General features: G+C 36.9%; 1 protein-coding gene across 1 annotated transcript in view; it reads right to left on the bottom strand.

Annotated features, from left to right (window-relative positions):
• Positions 1 to 24,694, bottom strand: part of NRG3 (neuregulin 3) — a gene marked incomplete at its 5' end in the record, with an annotated part of 1,038,127 nt that overhangs the window by 225,585 nt on the left and 787,848 nt on the right. The window contains one exon of the mRNA XM_077746451.1: positions 16,251 to 16,324. Within this exon, the coding sequence (XP_077602577.1) occupies positions 16,251 to 16,324 (74 nt within the window). The remainder of the gene's footprint in view (positions 1 to 16,250; positions 16,325 to 24,694) is intronic.

Genomic DNA, 24,694 nt, shown 5'->3' with positions numbered 1-24,694 from the left:
CTTTCTTTTCATCTCCTCCATGGTTTCATAAACATTATAGGTCTTGGCTTCATCAGTAATTACCAATGATGGAAAAAAAAAATGTGTGCTTACTTAATTTCTTAAGTTGTATTCCCCTTGCAAATATAATGTAGCTATTTTTCCATTCTCTGATATGGAAATTTCATATAATTACATGAGAAGCACAGAAGTAGCTCAACATTGAATCTACGAGGAAATCACTAACACACTAGCATGTGTCATAGAAAGGTCTGCCTTCATCAATGGCTTCTACTGAATGGCAGGAGGGTTTCAGAGTCAGTATGAAACATCAGCATTACTGCTTCTTAGTGACCCACTTTCCATTCATAATTGGTTATTTTCCTCTCAGATTACTGAAACCACACTATTTAAATGATAAAAGCCATTGGCAGACACTTGTTACTGTAGGTTCAGAAACATGAAAAATTATAGCATATAAAAGAGAAAAGAGACAAAGATCAAAAGAAGGATGGAACTGGGGAGTTGAAGAAAAATTTGTTATTCCAGGACAACAGAAAAAGCAGGATAGGATAGGATAGGATTCACCTGCCATTTGAAGATGTTGATGTATAGCTACTCATGGTTAAGACAAAACAGAATTAAGAAGTATGCTTAGTATGGCTACATTTTCTGTCAGAGACATTTTGTAGAAAAGACTGAACAGACATTTGAGAGCTGCTGTTGAGGTACAGAGTGATGGATAAGAGAGCATATAGGTACAAATGAGTTCTAGAGTCCCAGGCTGATTGGAGTATATCCCAGATCCTGAGAGAACTTTGTTCTCAAATCTAATCTTCCATCTGCTTTCTTAGAGAATTCACTGGGAAGACTGAAAACACACAATATACTTTCACTTTTGGAGAAGATAAGTCTGTAGAGTGTATCCTTAGACTGTAAATCAGAGTGTACTAAATACAACAACAAAGCACAAAAACACTTTTATGAAATATTGGCCAATACTAACAAGTGGAAGATGACATCACTGAGGGGCAACCTGGGTATATGAAAAACAAGTTAAGTTTGCCTATTTCCTTCTTTGACTGCAATGCTAAATGAAAGTTTAGAAAAATGTGAAACAGATGGAATACTTAGACCCATCTTTAGATCCTTAAGGACAATAAGAAAATAAATTGTATATCAGATTTGGTACTGTGGATTAAAACCTGTGGTTTTAATATGTGGATCCATTAAGGGTGGAATGGTTTTCTCTATCTTAATTATTCCTCTTTCCTAATTTTTCCCAAATTTCCTTTGGTTAGAGGAATTCTCTCTCAGTGGAAGCCAAGGATGCCAGATTCTTTCCTTCCCCTTTCTTCAATATAGCCAGGAGTGAAGCTCATTGCTTAAGCCTCGCCTAAAATTATGACTCAGCTTCTCACCTGCAAAATGGCAGCAATAATATCAATCTTGGAGGCTTTAACAGCAGAGAAACTGGAATGAAATTAAATTAAGTGTGAAAAATAAAAGATATTAGGTGTCCAGCCCTTTCCAGGCTGTTTGGGAAGAATATACAAACTACTATGAGATTATGGAAGGGAGAAAATAACTCCCTCACGGGCAGATGGTAATGACTACAAAGGCAGTATAATAACATTTTCAAGTTTAGAACATGGGAAGATGGGTATATCTGACTGCAGGGGCTGCTTCTGGGCACCATGCAAACTGTGGCACAGGACAGAGAAGTGGCATCCATATCTTCCCTTGACTGACAATGCCTCTCTGTCTGTCCTAAATCATGCTTGTTAGCAATGAAACAGGAAAAATCAAATTACCCGAGACATATTTGTGAGATATATCATTATATCCTTGACTACTGTCCTAGGTAAAGTTCTTTTCCAAACAACACTGAGTATCTACTTGGGATATCATTCAGTTCTTCTTCATCAGCACAAAGAAGATGGCAATGTCAACATTCTTTATTTTGCTGAACCAACCTAGATGTTGAGCAGTTCAGTTCCAAGTTTATTGATAACATGGTTGTCTGTGGTTATACAATTGTCAGTGTGTTTTTGCTCATGCTCATTATATACTGTGATAACTATCACTAATTTCTGGTACTAAGATAATATAGACCAATAATGAATCACTCCCAATAAAGTACAATTTTATGTTAATGTAATATGTATTTGTGTTAGAAGATAAAAATCCTAAAAAGTGAAAAGATGAAGAGATGCTATGAAGCAAATAATGTTACACAGGACCATGGGATTGATCTCTGGATCACAAGGTAGTAGCCAGTTAACTGGGGTTAAGGTTTGTCCTTTGGTGATGTTTCTTCCAGGGCTATGTAAAAGACAAGAGAGGTACTGGGATTCCACTTCTAGAACCATGCAATCTTTCTCTCATCTCTTCTCTTTTCCCTTCCTCCTTTATTTTAGTTTTTACTTTTTTGGCCTGGCTTCTTCTCCTTCATTAATCATGTCCAATCATGGCTACCTTTCAGTTGACAATTAGCCCTTAAGTCTATATTACCAATAAATTGGAGGCAAACTGAATGAAGACATGTGATAAAACCTCAATAATTAAGAGTATTACAATGATCAACAAATAGATCAGTAGAAGACAATAGGAAGATCAGAAATAGAACAAAATAAATGTTTGATATTTTGTTATTCTTTTATATTTTATTAATTTATAAGTATATAATATTTAACATACAAATATCATTTAAATTATTGATAGATGTGCTATTAATAATTATTATTAATAGTGAAATCATTTGGGAATCTCTGTAATCATCTAGGAAGAAAGAAACCTGAATATTTTTGAAAATTTAAGCATAACATGATAAAACTATCAATTTTAAATGGGATAATTATAGAATGAAGTTGGAGTTAAGAAGACCTTTTAAGGTACTGCACAAAATGCAGTAACCACAAAATAAAATAAGGTATTCATTCTAATATAAAAAAGAAAGCTGGAAGGAAGGAAAGAAGGGAGGAAGGAAGGAAGGAGGGAAGGAAGGAAGGAAAGAAGAAAATAGGGAAAGAAGGAATGAGGGAAAGAAGGAAGAAGGGAAAGTTTCCTGCTTGGCATGAACTATGGTAATCAAAGACAAAATGCTAAGGTCAAAAGAGAAAAAGTATTTGAACCTTATGTCACTATCAAAGATCTAAATTCCTTTATATATAAACAGTTCCTACAAATTGTTTAAAGAAATGACCAATAACTGAATAGAAAATTGAGTAAGGTTATATTAAGAGAGTTCACAGGAAAGGAAATACCATAGCTCTTAAACATATGAAAAGATGCTCTATGCCAGTCATCAGAAAAGAAATTCAATTAAAAAGTACATGAGAAAGTTAATTAAAAACTACTTTTCTAGGGGCACCTGGGTGGCTCAGTCAGTTGAGCCAATTTTGGCTCAGGTCATGATCTCATGGTTTGTGGGTTCGAGCCCCGCATGGGCTCTGTGCTGACAGCTCAGAGCCTGGAGCCTGCTTCGGATTCTGTGTCTCCCTCTCTCTCTGACCCTCCCCTGCTCACGCTGCCTCTGTCTCTCTGTCTCAGAAATAAATAAAAAACATTAAAAAAAAAGACTACTCCTCTAAGATTGAATAAAGATAAGATTGAGAAACCACTGTCAAAGAGATTGGGAGAAAGAGAAGGTTTGGGGAAGGTTTGAGAGTTTAAATTGGTACCACTTCTAGGGATGACAATAAATAAAACACCGAAATCCACAAAGGTGCACATATTTGACTCAGATATTTCACTTCTAGAAATTTATCCTACATACTGCTGAAAACAGCATATTGTAAGCAGCAAATAACCTAAATGCAAATCCACAGATGAGTTGTTAATTTTGTATTATATACATTAAGTGTAAAAGAAATTTGCTATGCAATTATAAAAAGAATGAGAATTGTCTCTATATATTAAAATAAAATGACCTTAAAGATCTATTTCTATTCAGAAAGGCAAGGTGTGGAACAGCATGTGTTATGAGCTGTTACTTACATAAAAAGGAAAAGAGATTTTTTTTTGTTCATTTTGCATTTATAAATACATTATTTCTCTATATATTAATATATAACAAATAATTATTTNGGAGGTTTTTATTGTAATCCCTTTTCTATTGTTTAGTATTGAACCATTTGAATATATCACTATTCTAAAATTAAACTAAAAATAATATAAAATAAAAAATAAAATATTGTAACTAGAGTAGTTATCCATAGCATGGCAAAATCATAGGTATTTGGTTGATAACTATATCAATTTTGAAATGGATGGACTAAAAGCACATTTAAAAATGAGAACTAGTAAAACATGTTGTTTTGGACAAGTTTCTCATTCACTCATTTATTCAAAATCTACCTGAATGTCTGTTATGATGGAAGGATGATAGGCACTTGGGATATAGTAGTAACCAAACCCAACACAACCCCTGTTCTCCTGTAGAATCTACATTATTTATTTCAATAATCTGTTGATCAAGTGCCATAATGAAATGCCAACACACACACATACAAACAATAACAGAAGTATAAGCAACAGTTGGAGAATTTTATTTGGACCTACAGTGAAATATATTCAAGGAGCAATGGCATTTTTAAAATATGCTTGATATCAGAGCATGCTAGATCTCTTTTAGTTTATGTCTTCTCGTTTCCTACAATAAATCTCCATAGGTTTCTTCATCTAGGTCTAACCTTCTTAAAGTCTTATTTGCAATATTCAAAAATAAATGGGAATAACAGTAATAGTTATTTTATCTTTTACTTGTCAGAGTTAAATGGCAGAACATATAGAACACAGGAGAATATACCTGCCAAAGTTTCTTGCGTGAACTAGAATAGGTCCTCAATGAATGTTACTTGTATCTGAATCTTCTTACATTATAGAAATATTTGTTTAAGTGTTAAATTCTACCTGTTCACTCTTAGTTGAGGGGAAGCATTTACAGATTACCCACAAAATACTCCCATTAGGTCTAGAAGGCGTTCCTGGGCCACTGATGTGGGATATGCCCAATATTTGGAAATTTCCTACATGTATAATCACTTGAGTATTTCTGTGAAGATAAGAAATTACGAAAAACTGAAAATTTGATAATCGCCTCATAATTTAAAACAAAGTGGGAATCAATTGCCAGGTCAATTCCATATTAATTCTCCCACAGAACTCCCCTAGAGGGTATGAAGTATTCAAGATTCCAAAGAAAATGGAGACAATGGAGATATCAACCAATATAACTGAACAGTTAGAACTTAATCATAGGGAGAGACTGAAAAGTTAAGAGAGCGAAAAATTCAGAAGATCCAAAGGTTATTCTCAAAAATTTATTCTCATATAAATGAATCACCAAAAACTCATTTTAACTGCTCACAATTTTATCAAGTGTGTTGTGAACTAGATTACTTATATACTTTGTGAGATATTGCTTAACACATTGTATCCCTAACTGTCATAATTATGTACCTATCTCTTCGCCTATTTTAAATTGAATTTTTAATCATACTGCTAGCCATGATACTTACCCAAGCTACTCATTTCAAGAAATGATGGAGAATGCCTTGCTGTTAGATCCTAATGAAAAACCAACCAACCAATCATTCAATCAATCAATCGATAGATAGAACAGATAACTAAAAAGACTCTTCTTGCAGCAACTATTTCAAAACAACATTGTCTATATTACTTTGACCTTCAAATGTCAGTTCCTTGGTTTAAAACTAAAAGCACAAACATTTTAATAGCCTCCATAGAAAGCATCTGGAAGCTAAAGTGACTGTAAATTCTCAGAAACTGAGGAATTTGGGTGGGTTAATTAAATTCTCTGTATCAGCTTCTTTATAGAATGACCATGATTTAGTTTGGGTAATAAATGGGAAGGAGTAGATAGAGAGCTATCACAATATTCTGCACATAGGAAGTCCTCATTCCATGAAACTTCTCTGCTGGTATTTGAAAAAAAAAAAAAAAAAGTCTATTATTAAGAGAAAATCTGTAGGGGTCCCTGGGTGGCTCAGTAAGTAAAGCATCTGACTTTGGCTCATGTCATGATATTGTGGTCTGTGAATTCCCACCCCACACTGGGCTCTGTGCTAACAGCTCAGGGCCTGGAGTCTGCTTTGGATTCTGTGTCACCCTCTCGCTATGCCACTCCTCCGCTCATTCTCTGTCTCTCTTTCAAAATAAACATAAAAACAATTTTACAAAAAGAAAATGTGTAACCCTCTGTCTCTGATTACTGTCAACAATGTGGTCAATTTTTATACTTCTCTGTGCTCACTTTCATACTCCACATTATGAGCGGCTATTCACCATTTGTGTATCCAATTTTTAAGAACTACATAAAAATTGAAAGAGTGATGGTACTACCAAATTAGAAATAAAGATGGTAAAGCTCAAAGCATTCAATTTCATGTCAGTCACAAGAGTGACATTGTCCTAACATCCTCTCATAAAAAGCTCTCTCAAGGAAAGGAGGATGGTGGGTGCGTGCCTGGTACTTCACTACTTTGGTCACCTTCCAACATCAGTGTCATATAGAGTACCACCAAAAGAAATAAATAATTTTGCAACTTATTCCCAAAACCTAATAGCTCCTGACTGCAAAATGTAAATAAATAGATGCATTTAGAAAAGTCTTATTAACAGAGGTGAAAGATGTCACAATTTTCTCCATGTTTTGTGGAAAGTAGTTATAAATATCTAGGGATACATGTAACATTATTATTAGATGTCATTGAAATCTATCCAAAATGGAGTATGAAAAGAAAGCACCAAATGTCATGGTAAAAGTAATCTCAGATGTTCCATACACCCTTGGGTGAGAGTCTATTTAGTTTTGGGGTTATTGTTTCTTTCCTGTCATTCTTCACGTATGCTTTGGCCAATGTTTCTATCATTTTTCTTTCAATTCTTCCTTATACTCACTCAAAAGTGTATCACTTGGAAACTTCCAGACAAAAAGACCATTGGAATACTCAAAAAGATATTCCCCTCATAATTTTCAGTGAAAATGACAAATAAATTATGGTTACTGGGAGAAAGTTACAATAATGTCAAAATACATGTGAGGGGGAGCCATCCTCATGCGTAAGTAACAAGTCAACTATGACAAACATACAAATAAACTACAAATGTTGTGTATATAAAATTAAACTGTTTTGGAGACTGAATGAATTTGGGCTTCCAACAGCTTATCTAAGTAGTAAGAACCCTATTAAGAGCTCTCAAATTGGGGAGTGTGGGGGAAGGGCATCAGGGGATAGGGAGGGAGTTAAGCACTTATCCTGAACTGGTGGTCCCTTGAACATGTAGTCCCTGGGCAAGTCAACTCCTGGTTTACACCAATTGCAGGTGTTAAGTGTCTGTTAGGTAGACAGCAAGAGCCCTGCTAAGATTTTCTCTTCAGGAAGTCACAGAGTGGGCAGTGTACAGGCCTTGGGCAGCAAACTCCTAATACCAAAATGGACACGTGACACCATCACCATGCTGGGGCTCCCTTATGCTCCTGGCTTGGAGCCTGCTCTACTCTACTAAGGACTGAAGTGCCAATTGCCAAAGAAAACTAGATAAAATTGGACCGTGTTCTTCTTCCTTCATCTTGGTCCAAAGGATTGTATGGGGACCTATATACATGATCTGTCAGAAGACCCCTCAAATTCCAACATAGCAGAACAGTGTGAAAAGTCACATAGAAAAACAATGATGCCCCAAGGAAGGGGCAGTGATGTGAGGATTAATAATGATTATAATTCTATGGGAAAGAGTTACTGTCAGTTTTTGAATCTGCTTCTTCATTTTTCATTTTTAGACTGCATAACCTATGGAGCTGACATTCTAGCACTACCACTTACGAAGTGTGTATCTTTGGGCATAGAATTTTACTAGTTTTGATTTCACTGCTTTCATCAGTAACACGGGGGTTTCTGTTGTATCTACCTCACAGAGTTGTAAGAGGATTATTTGTAATGTGCTGAGAACGGTGCCTGGCACACTCTAAGAATTAAAACAAAATGTTTGTTATTATTTTCATCCTTTAAAATAATTACCAAGTTGATAAATACGTATTATAGAAAATTGGGAGAATGCAGAAAAATATATGGCTAAGAAAAATTATGTATAATCCTATCATGTTTTGCAATGCATTGCCTTCTAGATTTTTGAAGTTCACATATTAAGTGTAAACATGTATTTTATAATTTTGGGTGACCATACAGTACTGTTTCACACTTTTTTTGGTTATTGTAATTATTCATAGCTCTTGTTCTTCACTTTTTTTTGTTGTTGTTGTTCTTCACTTTCTAAGTGTGGTAGGTTAAATGATAAGTTACATGGTCACCTATTCATATAATATATGCTATTTCTATTACTAAATTTTATTTAAAATCATACAATAGCTGTTTTTCAAAACATTAGATGTTGTTCTAAAACATCACATGTAACAAGTTCTATACAGTAGATGACTGAACCATATTTAATCAGTCAAAACATTATCTTTCTTAAAAACAAGAGAAATATATGGAAATATAATGTTAAATATATTGGAAATTTCTTAAAACTAAATACCTTTGTGGTGTCATTTCTATCTATAGAATGGATAGAAACACAAACAGCACCAAATACATGTAAATATGGAATATATGACTAAGATCACTTTTATATCAATTAGGAAACTTTAGATTATTCAATAAATTTGGTTAGGAGAATTATTCAACTATTTCTTACAATTTTTTAGTGCTTATTTATTTTTGAGAGAGAGAGACAGAGAGACAGAGTGTGAGTGGGGAGGGGTGGAGACAGTGGGAGACACAGAACCCAAAGCAGGCTCCAGGCTCCGAGTTGTCAGAACAGAGCCTGACACAGGGCTTAAACTCACATACTGTGAGATCATGACCTGAGCCGAGTTGGACACCCACCAACTGGACACCCAATTTAACTGTTTTTTAAAATATTGCTCTTAATCTCTAAGTACACTTGAATTTAAATTTCATATAGATTATGAGTATATGCAACAGTATACACATATACTGTAATAATAAATTATATAGAGAATAAAATTTTAATAGCTAAATTAGTAAAATATTTGTTTAATTTTATGGTGAAAGAAGCCCAAGTATTAAAGCATATGAACTACTTTTAAAAATAACTGATAGAATTGATCCCGTAACAGGCAAAACTTCTGTGTGTGTCAAAAAACACAAGTCATAAATCAAAGAGAAATCTAGAAACAAATATAACATGTGATAATGCATGGTTTATAATTCTCAAAATAGCAAACTCCTTTAAAGAAGACAAAAAATTACCAGACTTGAAAGTGAGCAAGGAAAAGAATTTAAAAATTCACAAAAGTATACATGAAACTGATAACCTGATCAATACACAAATGAAAAAGTATTCAATTTTGCTGATAATCTAAGAATTCTTTTCAAAACATTGGTGAGCCATAATTGTCTCTATAAAACTAGCAACTAAAAAATACTATTCATTTCTGGTGAGGGAAAAAGTAAAATCAACTTTCTCATACTGTGTTCATGGAAATATAAATTAATGTAACTTTTCAGGAGAAAAACTATCAAAGTATATTAAAAGTCCAGAAATGTATTCTTAATAAATAATCTGTACCATTAGGTAGAGACTTATGCATAATGCTTATCAATCACTATAATCATGAAAAATTGGAAATACACTAAATGATTCAATGTAGAAGACCGGCAAATAATTTTTATGACATACTTATAATGTTATACTCCTTAAGTTAATCATTTAGAAAAATATAGAATTATACAACACTGTGGGGGAAAGGTCATAATATATTAAGTGACGGAAAAAAGCAGATTACAAAGTATGTACAGAATGATCTCAACTTTGTAAGGAGAATTAGTATATTATGTAGCAAGATGTTAGAATTTAATTCTTCATACATCACATTTGATTATGGTGTCAGTAAAAGGGAAAAGAGATAATAAAGTGTGAGACAAATCACTAAATGCAGAATTCATAAAGGAAATAATGCAACAATCTAGAGCCATTCCATACCACTTGATCTTTCTCACTGACTCTGAAAATGTAAAAGGGACGAGGGAAAGATGAGTAAGGAAGCCATTTGGTTCTGAGAGTCTAATGGCTCTCAAGAGCATGTTCAGACAAGAGAAATGCTGGCAGGTCCTGTAGGCTAGTTGTGGGCTACACACAAGAAAGACAGGTTGCAGACTCCCTTAAGAACTGCCCAAGAGGCTTCTGAGCAGACCTGAGGACAGACAGTCCGTTCTTGTCCTAGGTGGAACAGACCCTCAGCAAGCTAGGGCTAAATTAGAGAAAGCAGTAGTTAGCAAGCTGGGAAGACAAAGCAGAGCAGGAAAGTGAGGGAGGTAACGGTATCTAGCCCCAGATATCTTGCTTTCAATTTACTGGCTTATAGTATATATATATATATATATATATATATACACATGTAATATTTTCATATGAAAATTATAAAATAGTTGGATATCTATGCACTAAAATGATTATTAGTGGTTATCTTTGAATGATGTGATGCTGGGAGTTTTTTTCTTTGTTTATCAATATATTTATCTTCCTAGTGTTCTAGAAACTATGTGCATTTGCATGTATAATTGGTAAATGTTAGGTATTTTGTACAAATTAAATGGGTAGATTTAAAGAAAGAGCATTTGAATGAAAAAAAATAGATCTCACAGAACTGATAGACTTTATGAAATTCACTGAGGCATGGTCAAAACCTGACAATTCTGTTACTTCTCTTTCAAGTCCAGATAAGTGGTAATAAGAGTTGCAGATTTTATGAATGGATCCATTCTGCTAACAATATTTTTATGGCTGCTGGAAAGCAGAATAATGTAGGAAACTTAAATATTCTGAGTGGATTCCAGTCTAGAAGACAGCAGTTCTCATCAGTATTGATTAATGGACCAGGGGCAGCTGGTGATAGTTTATGCTGCATGCCCTCAAGAAACTTTGTTTCCTTCATCTAATTTATTAAAGGAAATTTCCTTCCCAGGACCATGTTGCACACCTTTGTAGAGAATCCTTCTCACTCTATTGTGAATGGTCCTTGTACAGTTGGGCAGTGTACAGCCTGTGTACATAGCCACTGCACCCCATGTGAAAAGCTCACTGTAACACTCTCTCATAGGTAAGCCTTTCATGAGCAACCCAAATCTCCCCCCTTCATTTTATGTGAACTTATATTGCCCACCCATATTTATGATCTTCCCTTAAGCTCTCCTCTATCTTCCCTTTGTGGAGACCAGATGACTCTGAGAGTTTAAGCTATAAAAGCCTCAAGCCAAAGCTTGGGCCTGCAGATTTGTCACCTGTAGCCAGCCATGAGGACTGTGGGTGGGGTAGACGCTGATGTAGAGAGGAAGTCACAGTTAGGTTCAGTAATGGCTACCTCCAGCCGCATGGGAGGAGGACCCTTACTGCAGGTGGGCATCTTCTCCAACCCATACCATTCTTTGATTCCATTCTTAATCAATTCTCTGGAGCTGCTCTCCAGCCAGTGATGATATGAGAATCTTCATGATAACTCAGGCTGGCATGTGCTCCTAAGAGAGGATACCCAGGATATTATCTGTCTGAATCTTTGACCAGCTCATGATTCTTTAGGTCCATGTGTCTCTGCTTCAAGGCTGAATATGGTATCTGACATGGGAGGGTACAGGTCATTAAGAAGAGAAAACTGGACATGCGTGTAGAGGTTGATCCTGTGTTTGATGGAAAAGACACTGGTTCTGAAGGAATTAAATAAGAAATTGTCTAGAAGATTGTGGGACTTCCTGGAAGTTGACTGCTGCTATTCATGAACTGTCTGGCATCAGTAGGAGGCAGGGTACAGATATATGCTAGTCAGGTATGCTACATCAGCAGGTGTGCTACATTGGCAGGTGATGACTCCTCCACAGACAGTCATCTCCTCTTGACTACAGTCTGTTCCTCTCACCATTTCCTATTGAACGTGTGCTTACTGTTCATCATTGTGATCAGAGTGTGGCTTTGGTACACTGAATGCATATGAGGGTTTGATTTACCTGATAGTTATAAGCATGACACTTTTTCAAAAACTGACATGAAGGTACTCTATAAATTTGATTCATGTGTGTATACAACTCTTCCTGAGTAGAGTTAACTACAGGCTCTTTGGGGGTAAAAAGTGAGGTTTTGGAATAGCAGGTCTGTGGATCCAGTCTGAGACCATGGTACAGACACTAGCCACAGAAGCCACTGAGACTTCTCCTAGTCACATTGTGGCATTATCTCCCCAAAGACATGTAATTTCAGGTTTTATTTCTTTATTTTTTAAAAATTAATTGGGAAGACGCACATTTCCTATCAACTCTGCATTGGCTGGGGAAGAATAAAATCTACGAAGCGTCTAACCAGCTGTTAATTGGGGTTTCACTACAATAGAGCATGCATTCAGTGAATGGGAAGAGAGGGAAGAAGGATGAAGGGAGAGAAGAAAGGGGAGAGAGGAGGAAAAAGAGGGAGGGAGTTGGAGGGAAGCCTTTTTCCTGAGAGCAGAGTCATTCTAGGATATCATGCGCAGCAAATTAAACGATCCTTCAGCAAGAATTTTGACAAGAAAATTTCATTAGGGATTTAAATCTCTATGGAAGCTCAAGTTGCTGCATTAAGATATGAAAATTGTGCAAATATTGTTCCTTAGAATAATGTTTGCTGCAGGTCATTGGGCTTCAGTCAATGAAATTTAGAGTGATAAATGTCACAGTGGAGATAACTGGAGGAAGGAGGGGGAGGTAGGGAAGAGCCCTGAAGTCGAATGCTCAGGCCCTGGAGTCATTTGGATCAGAAGGTAGATGCCAGCATTCTAGCTGCATGACCTTGAGCAAGTTTATTTAGCATCTCTGAGGCCCAATTTCCTCATCTATAACATGTGAGCCGTTGCTAGGTAAGGCCCTTTGGCACAGTGACTGGTACATGTGGGCTCTAAACACATATTAGTATGATTATAATGATGAGTCAAGGAAGTGGGCTAATAATGTTCATCTGGCACTGACTTCTTGTCAGTTTCAGTGATAAGTGCCTGTAGGAATTATTATTGCCATTATTTGGGTGATAAGCCTGAGGCTCAGGGGCCAAGTGAATCTATCAAGATCACAAAGGAGTATTTCCACCAGAATCATGCCCATGCTTATGTATGCATGTTTTTTTTCTTCCTTTGGCATATGTTCAGAAAATATCTGCAGGAATGAATCAATGACTATATAAATAAAGGGAGGCATGCATGGATAAATGGTGTTATAATGCTTTTCCCATTTAAACTGTATTTCAGGGACTCATCCACTGGGTTTCTCAGTGCTTTATTTTTTAATTTTTATTTCAAGACTTTCTGGGGTTTTGATTCACATAATGATATGCCATTTTACAGGAAACAGGAGAAAAAGGAGGAAACAATCATATATTTCCACCACAGTCCAAATACTAAAATTCTATTTCACATTTCAGTGTATGTTTTTTTTTTCCTACTGTTGAACCAAGGGATGTTCCTACTGCAATCTCATATGAAAATGACTTCCTATCTTGATGTTTCATATAATAGGAATATTTCTTACAAGTATCCTTTTAATAATTATTTATTTATTTTTAAGTTTTTGAGAGAGAAAGAGAGAGCATGAGCACACATGAGCAGCAGAGGGGTAGAGAGAGAGAGAAGGAGAGAGAGAGAGAGACAGAGAGAATCCTAAGCAGGCTCTGCACTGTCAGCAGAGCCCTACATGGGGCTCAAACTCAGGAACCACAAGATCATGACTGGAGCTCAAATCAAGAGTTAGCCACGTAACTGACCGAGCCACCCAGGCGCCACCCAAGCCACCCAGTTTAATAGAGGATTACAGATACACCTTACGATATTTTACTTAAACATAGTTTTACGGTTGATTTTCAGAATGTGTCCATTTTTTCGCTATTAGAAATACTGCCACACTAAATATTTGACACATATTAAGACCTAGATTTTCAGACTTAGTGACTCTGATTATGACATCAGTTTTCTTTGAGGAGCATAGTCTCTATTACGGACTTCATCCTAAATTTTTCAGAGACAGACTATTATATCGAAGTGGATGGCAAGGGTATGATTAGACTGTCTAAAGGGAGTTTATTTTTTCCTATTTTGTACCATATGCAAGTCCTGCCTCCATACCCTGCCTTCTCTTCTAGAGATAGATATTCCATGGCTACATATGAAAAATCAAAGGAAGGAATGCAGGAAGGAAGGAAGAACAGAGGGAGGAAAGGGAAAGGAAGAAGCCTCAAAGGAAGAAAAAATAATGAAGAAATAGAATAAAGAAAAGGGGAGAACAGAAGGGAAGTAAAGAGAAGAGAAAGAAAGCAGAGGGGAAAACAGAGGGAGACTAGGTACATCAGACAAAATTTTTAAAAATGAAAGAAGAAAGAAAACAGCAAGCCCATTTTTCCATGATCTTTCTAATATTCCAAATCCCTGTTTCTAACCATATCCATACATTTAAGACATAAGCTTAACAAGCAGCAAAATCACAAGATGAAATAAATATACTCTAGTGACTGCCTCCTTTCAGGGTAATTCCTAGACACCAATGCCTCACATTTCAGAGAACAGAGATAATCCATGGCTAGCTTGCTTGGTAAATTTTAGGAAACCTTCACTTTTCTCAAGAGCTGAATTTGGAAAGGAACGAGGAGTTAAGATTGCATGGTAGCTTGTCTTGCCAAGATAAAACACAATTAAATGAAATTAAACAAAATTTTTCCTTGTTAAAAAAAAGCCTTGCATTTACCTAAGGAAATGTAGGTGGAAATCAGTGGCAGGGGGAATAAAAATATGCATTTTGAAAACATGTTGAAAGATGGTTAGATAGGTTCACTATACAGCGGCATGAACACACACAGCAGGGCAACCTGTCTGTCACCAATACACAGTATATTTTGTTGAAGTTTGTCTTATGCATGTTTGGTATTCAGAAAACCGTAACATTCATAGCAGCACTTTCAACAATAGCCAAATCATGGAAAGAGCCTAAATGTCCATCAACTGATGAATGGATCAAGAAGATGCGATTTATATATACAATGCAATACTAGATGGCAATGAGAAAGAATGAAATCTGGTCATTTGTAGCAATGTGGATGGAACCCAAGGGTATTATGCTAAGTGAAATAAGCCTGGCAGAGAAAGACAAATACCGTATGTTTTCACTCATACGTGGAACAGGAGAAACTTAATAGAGGACCATAAGGGAAAGGAAGGGGAAAATAGTTAAAGAGAGGGAGAGAGGCAAACCATGAGAGAATCTTGAATGCTGAGAACATACTGAGGACTGATGGGTTTGGAGGGAAGGGGGGTGATGGGCATGGAAGAGGGCACTTGTTGGGATGAGCACTGGGTGTTATATGGAAACCAACTTGACAATAAGTTATATTAAAAAAATAAAGAAAACTGTAACATTGATTCTGTGATTTGCAAATGCCCATCATTATCCCCACTGAACTAAATTGTTGATTCAGTAAAAATCTCCTTCCAATACTGGCAATTTAATTGTAGCAGTCACTGAAAGAGCTGATTACTTCTAAATAAAGTAAAACACTCACATTTGACTAGACTGGTCAGATTAGTATCAAATGTTACCTTTTGAAGAAACTAATGACTAGCAAATTGTCTTCTTTCATGAATGAAAAAAAAAATTGTCAACAGTACAGTAATCCATGATATATAAATAAAAATGGGGTTCTCACAGTTGGAACACTTGTTACGTAATTTTATATGCATAGTTTCTTTAGTAAATACGGTATAGGTTAATAGGTTTAATGTTATCATAAATTCCCAGGCAAAGGGTAAGAACCAATATGATACTGTAGTTTCCATAACATTCTTTTAGGTAAATAATGAGCTCACAAAAAAAAAAAAAAAAAAAAAGAGCTGTGTTAAGTTTCTATTTTCTTGCTGTCATTAATGGGTGTTGGTGGGAGTCTGAAAGCTGAGGGACAGGGGATTGCTGTAGTTCCCAGTGTAGATCAGTGGAGGAGCTGAATCTGGAAACCAGGTCCAGTCTTGTGAGAACACCAGACCTAGGCTTAGACCAAGTTAGTTTTGAACAAGCTTTGAATGTTAACGACTGTCACCAGCTTCCGCTCTTGGCAGCTTTCCAAAACACAGGACTGAAATACAGCCTTCAGCTGAGTTAGCAACCGTTGCTCAGAGTTAGGGCTGCCTACATATTGCGTTAGAGAGAGAAGAAAAATGCTTGACCTACTTGGATCCGATAAGATGGAATCAGTTTTCGGCAGAAATTGATCACAACGGACTCCTTGGTAGCCTTCTTTGCACCTGAGGGAAGGGGATAAATGAGAAACATACGCATGTGGTTGTGGAAGATTTCAACAAGCAAAATAGCCATCAATTACACAAATGTGAGAACAGTACATTCATGCCTTTGGACTGTTTAATTCAGTCTTCTAACACTGGCAGACGGATTTGAGAGTTTATTTATGTGCAAAAAAACCCAGCACTGCTTTGCTTTTATAGTTTCAGATAGAATACCTCAGGAGTAAATTGAATAGCATTTTAAGATGGCCCTCAGAGGAAATTCACATTATTATGTGAATAATAGTTATCTTCCTATTATAATTCCGAATGCAGATGTATGCAGGTATTTCCTTTATGCAATATTCTAGTCTCTGAAAGGTTGCAAAATGCCCTTTTGGAAGGCATTTTAGGTCTTTAAGGGTCATTTTGCTTATAAAAATAATTTTCTAATATAAGTGATCAAAGCTTATCAATAGATTTTGGCTGCTGTTTATCTTCTTCAGGTTTTATTGGTTTGTTCATTTGCTAATTTTACTTTTTTTTAACTTAGCTACTTAATTTTTTTTTTTTTTAACATAAAAGCTATTCAAGTCAGCATTGCTAACTGCTTGGCCAGAAATAACAGCACTTATTTTAGATCTGGTAAGATCTGAAAGGCATCTACCTCAACGTGTGTTTCCTCTAAACTCATATTTTTCCCTCTTCATTTTTCTCCTTTATATTCACAAATATGTGCAAAGTGCCTGCTCTGTGCCAGGCATGGTACAAGGCAACTTTCCTGAGGTGGGTGCAATATGCGGGCTAGGGATTTGCCTGGGAGCACCCACAGTGAGGCATATCACCTCAGCCCTGCCAGTCCTCTGTGGAATCTTCACACAGCTCACTCAGTTAGGGGTGGTTGGCCACCTCAGACAGCAGCGGCTCATTGGCTGGCAGTTCAAGGAACAAATGTGGCCGATACCCCAAACGCCTGCCTCTGTAAGCGGGGAGGTGGCATTTTGAGGTCTGCTTGAAGCTTAATCTGTCATGCTCGAGTTAAGCAGGGAAGCAACCATTGTTGCTTGTGGGATGAATCTGTCCTACTTACAGAGGAGGAAATTGTGCTGCTGGCATAAAAATCTGATTTCCAAAACAATCCTCCGGTTGTTAGAAATCTATGAAATTGACAAAAGAATTCAAAGAGACTGTTCAGTCAAAGACTGGGGCAGTGAATGTGTTCTTTAGAATATGCTTTGTTTTCTGGGTCTAATAAACTATTAGATGAGGTCTACTGCAGCTGGAGCAGCAACTGAAAGGCGCCGAGGTAATTTTACTACCTTTCATCGTGAGCCAAATTGGAAGTCAGGTAATCGGGTAGGCTCTCTTTAGCACCTTTTTAAGCCTGGCACTCTGGAGTGTATTTGGCAATTTTCCTCCTAGACTAAAAACAAGGATTCCTGATCTATGAATACCCCAGATGCCCAACAGGCTATTGAAAGAATTTGCTTAAGCAGCCACATATTTTCATAACTTTTTAAAATTCATTTATTGCACTTGAAATAGGGCAGGCAAATCACTCGTTCTGTAATGGTAAAAAGTCAGAAAATACTTAGGACTGAAGCACATTTGTGATGAAAAAGTAGATTCCTGTTCTCCGAAAGCCGCCCTAATGTTGTTAGTGTGCTTTTATGCAGAATTATTGGAACCATAGTGCTTTAATTTTCACTTCCCCATAAACAATGAGTTACGGGCTAGGTGTGTGCTGTAGTGCGTATTCACTTTTTGGGAGGTTTTATTTCCAACCTATGCGGGAGATTTTGAGCACACTTGACTTTTTTTACCCTTTGCATCTTCATTTAATATGAAATGGTATCCTAGGGAGATGGTTGCTTTTAAGGGAAAGTGCTTTTTTGATTTGTTTTGTTTTGCTTTTTAAACGAGTTCATTACTTACAATGCATTATTCCATTTGTGTGCAGAGAGGAAACTTTGGAAAGACATTTGACATTTCTGTAGGCTTAAGCTGATTTTCCAGGAGTGTGGGCCCGCTCTGAAGTGCTCAGGCCTCATGGGGCACTAGGAAAACAACACTGCTATGTCCTTCACGTTGCCTTCATACCTGCGTGCTATAGACAGTCAACTGTGATGAAGCTGGAACAGCCCAAGCCAGATTAGGAAACCCGCCAGAGGCCATAACACCAGATACACAGCCAATCCTGCTCCTTTGTTAAGGAGGCAGTGTCTCTGCTAATTGGTGCTGGGTTTCAAGAATGACATATTAAAATTTCCAGTTAAAAATCACATATAGGTCACCTTGATAAGTTCAGACCCATCCAAATTGAAAGACCAAATGCACCAGCAGGTAATGCCAATGAAGTGGATTGAATTCAGGACAATATTAAAGAAATAAAGCACAGAAAAAAAAAGTCAAGATGCACATCTATTACATAGTTGAGTTTGGTGGGGGTTTCTGACAGTGTCACAAGCAATTTTTTGGAGCAATATCATTCTGTGTTTATTTTGTTTTTGGTTAGTTTGGGGAGGATTTTGAAAGTGTTATTGTTTATTTTTTAAGACATTTGCTTTTGAAAGGGTACAGGTATAAGCAAAACAGAAATTCATATAATAAATAAGCCTTTGTTCATCTAAGATAGCATGACAGAATTTATAAAATTTTAAAAGTACATGTGTAATCTTTAATGGTGAATGTTTTTAGAAGAGCACAAATCTTCGTTAACTAGGTTAATATTCTATTTTTTTCCCACTCTGCATTGCTTTCAAAGCTCCATTCAATTTGTCTGGTCCCTAACTTCTTTATCCCTCAGGAGCATTGTATCACATTGATCATATTTAAAAATCTCAATATTCTCTGGTGGATTTACAGGTAAGTGTTGATTCTACAACTGAATGGCATAAGAGTAGGGGACAGGCTCAGGACAGGAAACACAGCCAAGGTTGACAAATAGTTGTGTAAAGAAAATGGAAGACTTATCAACAGTGAAACAGCCACAAGACATGGCCAGTCTGCAAGAGCTAAGAAACTACTTTGAAAAAAAATTAGTCATAAATTCTGTGTTTATCTACTCTATGGTGAGGGAGCTGTCACTTCTGAAACTGGTAAGGCCTTGATCATGCTGTTTGCTTTGTTTATTTCCAAATTTCAAAGGAAGTAGGGAAGGACATAGTTGAGGAGACGATGTCCAAAGTCAGTCAGGCAGGGGAGAGGCTGAAGGGAGATTGTGTTCAGGGCAACTGTGGATAAGAGAGGCTGGCCTGGCAATGAAGCAGGGGGAAGAGCTTGGAGACTGAGCCTAGTATCCCTGCTGGTGAGCCTTAGGCCCAAATCACAAATCAGGGTCTTGCCCATCTATAGGGATAGGGCCCACCGTGTAGTTTCAAAGGCAAGCATCTCTTTTTCTACATTTACCATTCTTCCAGTTTGGTCCCCACCCCCATCCCACTTGCTCAGCTGTATTGAAAATAACAAGCTCTCCCTTCTATTCATGTTTCCTCTTCTATATTATCCCTGAGAAAGAGCCCAGTTTTAGTGAAAAGTTTTAGAAAGCAATCCTTGGGCAAAAGAGAAGGAATAATACCAGCAAAGATGAGAGAATACAACATGCATGACTGTCGGCTGGACTGCAATACTTGCTTTGTCTGGTGCAGTAAAGAAGAATCAATAAACACATCACCTGGATGTGTTGGACTCAAAAAAAGAGACTTTTAAAATGGTCAGGTCACTTGCTGATGTTCCCACAGAAATCAGTACCCTTTGGCCAGCTAAAAGTGATTATGATAGCCATCAGCCCGCACTGCTAACTTCAGACCATTCCAGTTCCTCTCCTATAATACTCCCTGCCAGTGTATTTCTTGGAACCCATTTGTTGAATAACACCTAAACTAGAGCTAATCATAGTAGTGACTCTGAGTGAAAACCAAAGACCCCTCACTTGTGACTGATGGCCTCGCTACATTTCCACATGATGATTCCATTTCCCCTCTTCCGTTTGTTAGAAAAACAAAACAAAATAAAACAACAAATAGCCTGAAAACTGTCCCATTGAGGGACCTGTACTAGCTTCTTAGTCCTTATGTATTGGTTTCCTGGTCATTTACTCATGAATAGAAAGAGTCATCATTATTTTACTCCCTTGTTCTCTATTCCTACTCTGTCTTGATTGTCAGGTGTTGATTATGCACATGGATGTTCCAGCCAATCCATGGTCTCTGAGTACATGTCTTCCTCTTGTTTATCATAATGATTCACAGCATTGAGTTTATAGTCTTGCCTCTCTGCTTAGTATTTACAAAGATGTTCTTTGCGCAAATCATTTAACAGCCTAACCATTCCCTAGCTTCAACCTAAATAAAATGAAAGTGATACCAAGAAAGAGACAAATAAATAAGCACACATAGTTGATATTCTACACATGCATTTTGGCCATGTTTATGACCAGCGACCTTATACCTAGCATATCTGCCAAGACACATTTGACATAATCTATAGAGAGAAATGTATGAAGGATAGAAACAAGTTCAAATGTTTGCTTCAATCCCTGTGTAGTGCCTGGTCTCTGCATACATTTTAGAGAGAGTTTACATGCTTTCTTATTCGACACTTGACTTTAGACATAGAATTTAAACTAGCAGAAATCAATTAACTTCACAAGAGAAAAGGTGGCAAACTGTGTGGGATGTTTCCTGCCTGTATCAACTTATATTCATAAAAAAAACCCCACAAAAACCCGACAATTACTCTTTGATGTTACAGGAAAGTAGACACTTTGTCAGTGATACACAAGTCTGCCAATTTTAAGGAGCCTATTAAACACTGATTTGAAAAAAGAACAAACCCTCCAGGTATTCTTCTCTTTCCCCTGCCAATTATCTTCAGCCTCAATGTCAGACTCTGGTTGGGGAAAATGGAAAGATCATCAGGCATTTAAACTTTATATTTTAGAGGCAGGGTGGTTTGGAGCACTGCCTGGTTTTAAATCCAGGATCAGCTATTTGCTAGCTATTTAGGCTTCTGTGCCTCCTTTCCTTCATCTATAAAATGGAGCTAATAATAATAGATCTATCCTAGAATTATCATTAAGAATAAATTATATAATACCTGTGGTTCCTGGTAAGTCACATCAATAAATGTTAGTTTTTTAATATGTGTTGAATGTGAAGTCATCATGGAAGCTTTTCAAGTGAGTAAACAGACTCCAATGGTTCAGTAACTTATCCCCAAATCTCATGTCCTGTTAAATATTTGAACTAGAGGCAAACTCAACTGGGGATGGCTTTAAAGTCCTCACTTGATCTGTGGGACTTTCTGACATTCTTCATGGAAAATCAGTAGATACATAAATCATTTTATACCCAGCTACATTCCCCAAGATTAGTATTTGAAAATATGGCCCCAATATCATGAATTAAAGCCATGATCAATAAGACCGGGATTTTTAAGTTATTATCCAATCTCAAAAATGTCTTTAAGCAAACCATGTCACAGAAACTAGTCACTGATTTAAAGGCAAACTTCCTGAGCTTCATATTAATTTAAAAGTAAATCACCAACTATGGGGTGGGGAGATTCTTCAGGAGCACTACTATTAAAAAATGATATTGATATCTCTTGACTTCAGACTAGGTCTTGATTTCAGTTTTCAGTTAAAAATCAATCCAAAACAAAACCACAGAGAATGGAGTTTCAGCAGAACAAGTGAAATGCCCAGCACTGAAGAGATGGGGAGTACAAGAGCCAGAATTCCTCACCAGCTCTCCATCTGAATGCAAATGGGTACTAGATGGAACAGACACTTTTCTAGATAAGGATCTGCAGCCTCAAGTTATTGGCTCAAAAGTTATTAATGGTGTTAGAGCGCATTGTTTTCCTTGCCACTCACTGCTAAAGCTGAGATCTAGGTCTGGGTATGGAGAATATATGCAACTGATTAATGTGTAAACTTCCTGTAGCTGAAAGTAACATTTAATTAAATGGTCTTATTTAAAAGAAGTACTAATTAAGACAGCAATATCTTTAACTTAACCAATTAGAATTACAATTACCTACAGATTGGCTGTAGGTACAGCCTTTCCAAAATCATTTTAACTATTATTGGAAGAATTTGGAATTGCATTATTTTAAACTGCAAACCTTTGAACTCATGGAGATTCTCCAATATGTTATCAATAGCTTTCAAAAATATCACCACTTCCACGGCTAAGGCAACTGCTGCTTATAATGTCATTCATCTGACAACTAGGATGTTTCTTGCTAACAAAGCTGTATCCGCAATCTTAAGAAAGTATAGAGATTGATTTTTTTTAAATGCCGCTTTAGCAAAGTTTGAATTCAAAAGTAGATGGAGGCCAATTATTTCATCTTACGACTGCTATGATTTCAGAAGTGCATCTGAAAGCATCTGCTGAAATCCAGGGTCTGTGCTGCATTCTGTTAATATTTGAGGCTTAAAGACCAAAATGAAAAAAAAAAATGATTGTAAGTCTGAGAAGTTAAAAAAAAATAGCAAATGTGTGTTTACCCAAACACAAGTTTTTCTCAACCATGGATTGAGTATCGGGGACTTGTATCCAGTAGCCACCTACGTAGTCCATGGGCCAAATCACTATCAGAGAGACAGCAGCTCACTGGCATCAAGTCATTTTACTCCAATATATAGCAATTCACTTTGGACAATCAGCAGCTGAGGAGTTCATTCTGAATGAACGTTTTGGCCTTTATAGAGATTTCTGTCCCTATTTGGTCAAGAGCTTCAGGCTTACAATCTCATTAACAAAACTAACACACATAACAGGGCATAAAGGTACTATATGGGTTAGGGGGCATAGCAATATTATTCAAAGCAGCTGTGAGGGCTGAAAACATTATTGTGTCTAATTTAGCTTGGCTTTTACCACATCTAAAACAAGCCATAATCTCTTTTTAAGCTAAAAAGGTAAATAAAGGAGTAACACATTGGCCCTCTTGCAGGAAGACTTCATATTTTACTGTCACATTAGAGACAGTGAAATACTAATTGCCCTTCTCTAGGACAAAAGGATTAGTGGGTAATCATGATGGCAAGAGGGTGGAAAGAGTTTCGTTTCATCAATTCAAATTGATTGAGAAAATGCTACATTATTAATTTCCTAGTAAACACAAAATCTATTTTGACAAATGTGAGATTCCAGTTTTTTTTAAAAAAAATTAATGTTTTTACTTATTTGTGTGCGTGTGTGAGAGAGAGACAGGGTGAGCAGGGGAGGGTCAGAGAGAGAGGGAGATACAGAATCTGAAGCAAGTTCCAGGCTCTGAGCTAGCTGTCAGCACAGAGTCTGATGCGGGTCTCGAACCCACGAACTGTGAGATCATGACCTGAGCCTAAGTCGGACATTTAACCGACTGAGCCACCCAGGCATCCCAGATTCCAGTTTTCAAAGGCGGCAGTCCATTGTGGTAGAAGAGGCATGTCCTCTGATGTAGGATGATCCCCAATTCTGCCACACAGTAGTGTGACAGAGGTCTGTGATTGACTTCTCTAAGGTCTCAGGAGCTCATTTCTGTCTTAACTTAGTGCACGCTCTGGACACATGTGTACACAGACACAGACACACAGGCACAGACACATGTCACCCCTTTTTCTTGAAAAATATGCCTAATGATCAGAAAATTTAGGCAGATAATTTAAGTCTTAACATTAAAGTCAGCAGAGAGTCAGGCTCTCCCCCCTACTTCTCTAGTTAATTGAAAATTTCCAAGATTGTCTTTGCTATTTCCCAGTCAAGGGTAGATGGGGATTTACTATCACATACACTCCCTATGATTCTTCTTTATGATTGTCACTTAAGTTGTTATAAGATTGAGAAGCTAGCCAATCACAGACTTTCTCTGATGCTTAAGGTTCAACATCAGCAGATTCCTTCACTTGTCTCTACTTGCTTGGAATCAGACTAGTCAATGGAAGAAAGGTAATGATCATCTATACCCTCTTGTAGTTCAGCAAGAAATATAAAATATAAAAGTTATCCAGAGCAAAACATTCCAATGTTACTACATTAGTCAGCTTGGCCAGCCAGCATAAAGCATCACAGACTGACTGGGTTGCTTAAACAAATTATTTTCTCACTGTTCTGGAGTACTGAACTTCAAGATCAAGTGCCAGCAAGGTTTATGTCCAGTGAGGGCCCTCCCAATGGTTTGCAGATGGCTTCCTTCTCACTGTGTCCTCATATGGTGGAGAGAAAGAGCTCAACGCCTTTCTCTCTCGCTTCCGCTTTTTGAATTTTGGATAAAAAACAATGTTTTATATAAGTGTGTCACATATGTAATATTTGGGACACACATATACTAAAAATGTATTCATTCTTTACCCAAACTTCAAATTGAACTGGGTGTCCTGTATTTTAGTCTCTAGATCTG

This window comes from Crocuta crocuta, unplaced genomic scaffold, assembly GCF_008692635.1.
Source record: "Crocuta crocuta isolate KB4526 unplaced genomic scaffold, BGI_CrCroc_1.0 scaffold28, whole genome shotgun sequence".
NCBI lineage: Eukaryota > Metazoa > Chordata > Mammalia > Carnivora > Hyaenidae > Crocuta > Crocuta crocuta.
The sequence above is the reverse complement of the archived record's forward strand: the minus strand, read 5'-3'. Positions and strand labels throughout refer to the sequence as shown.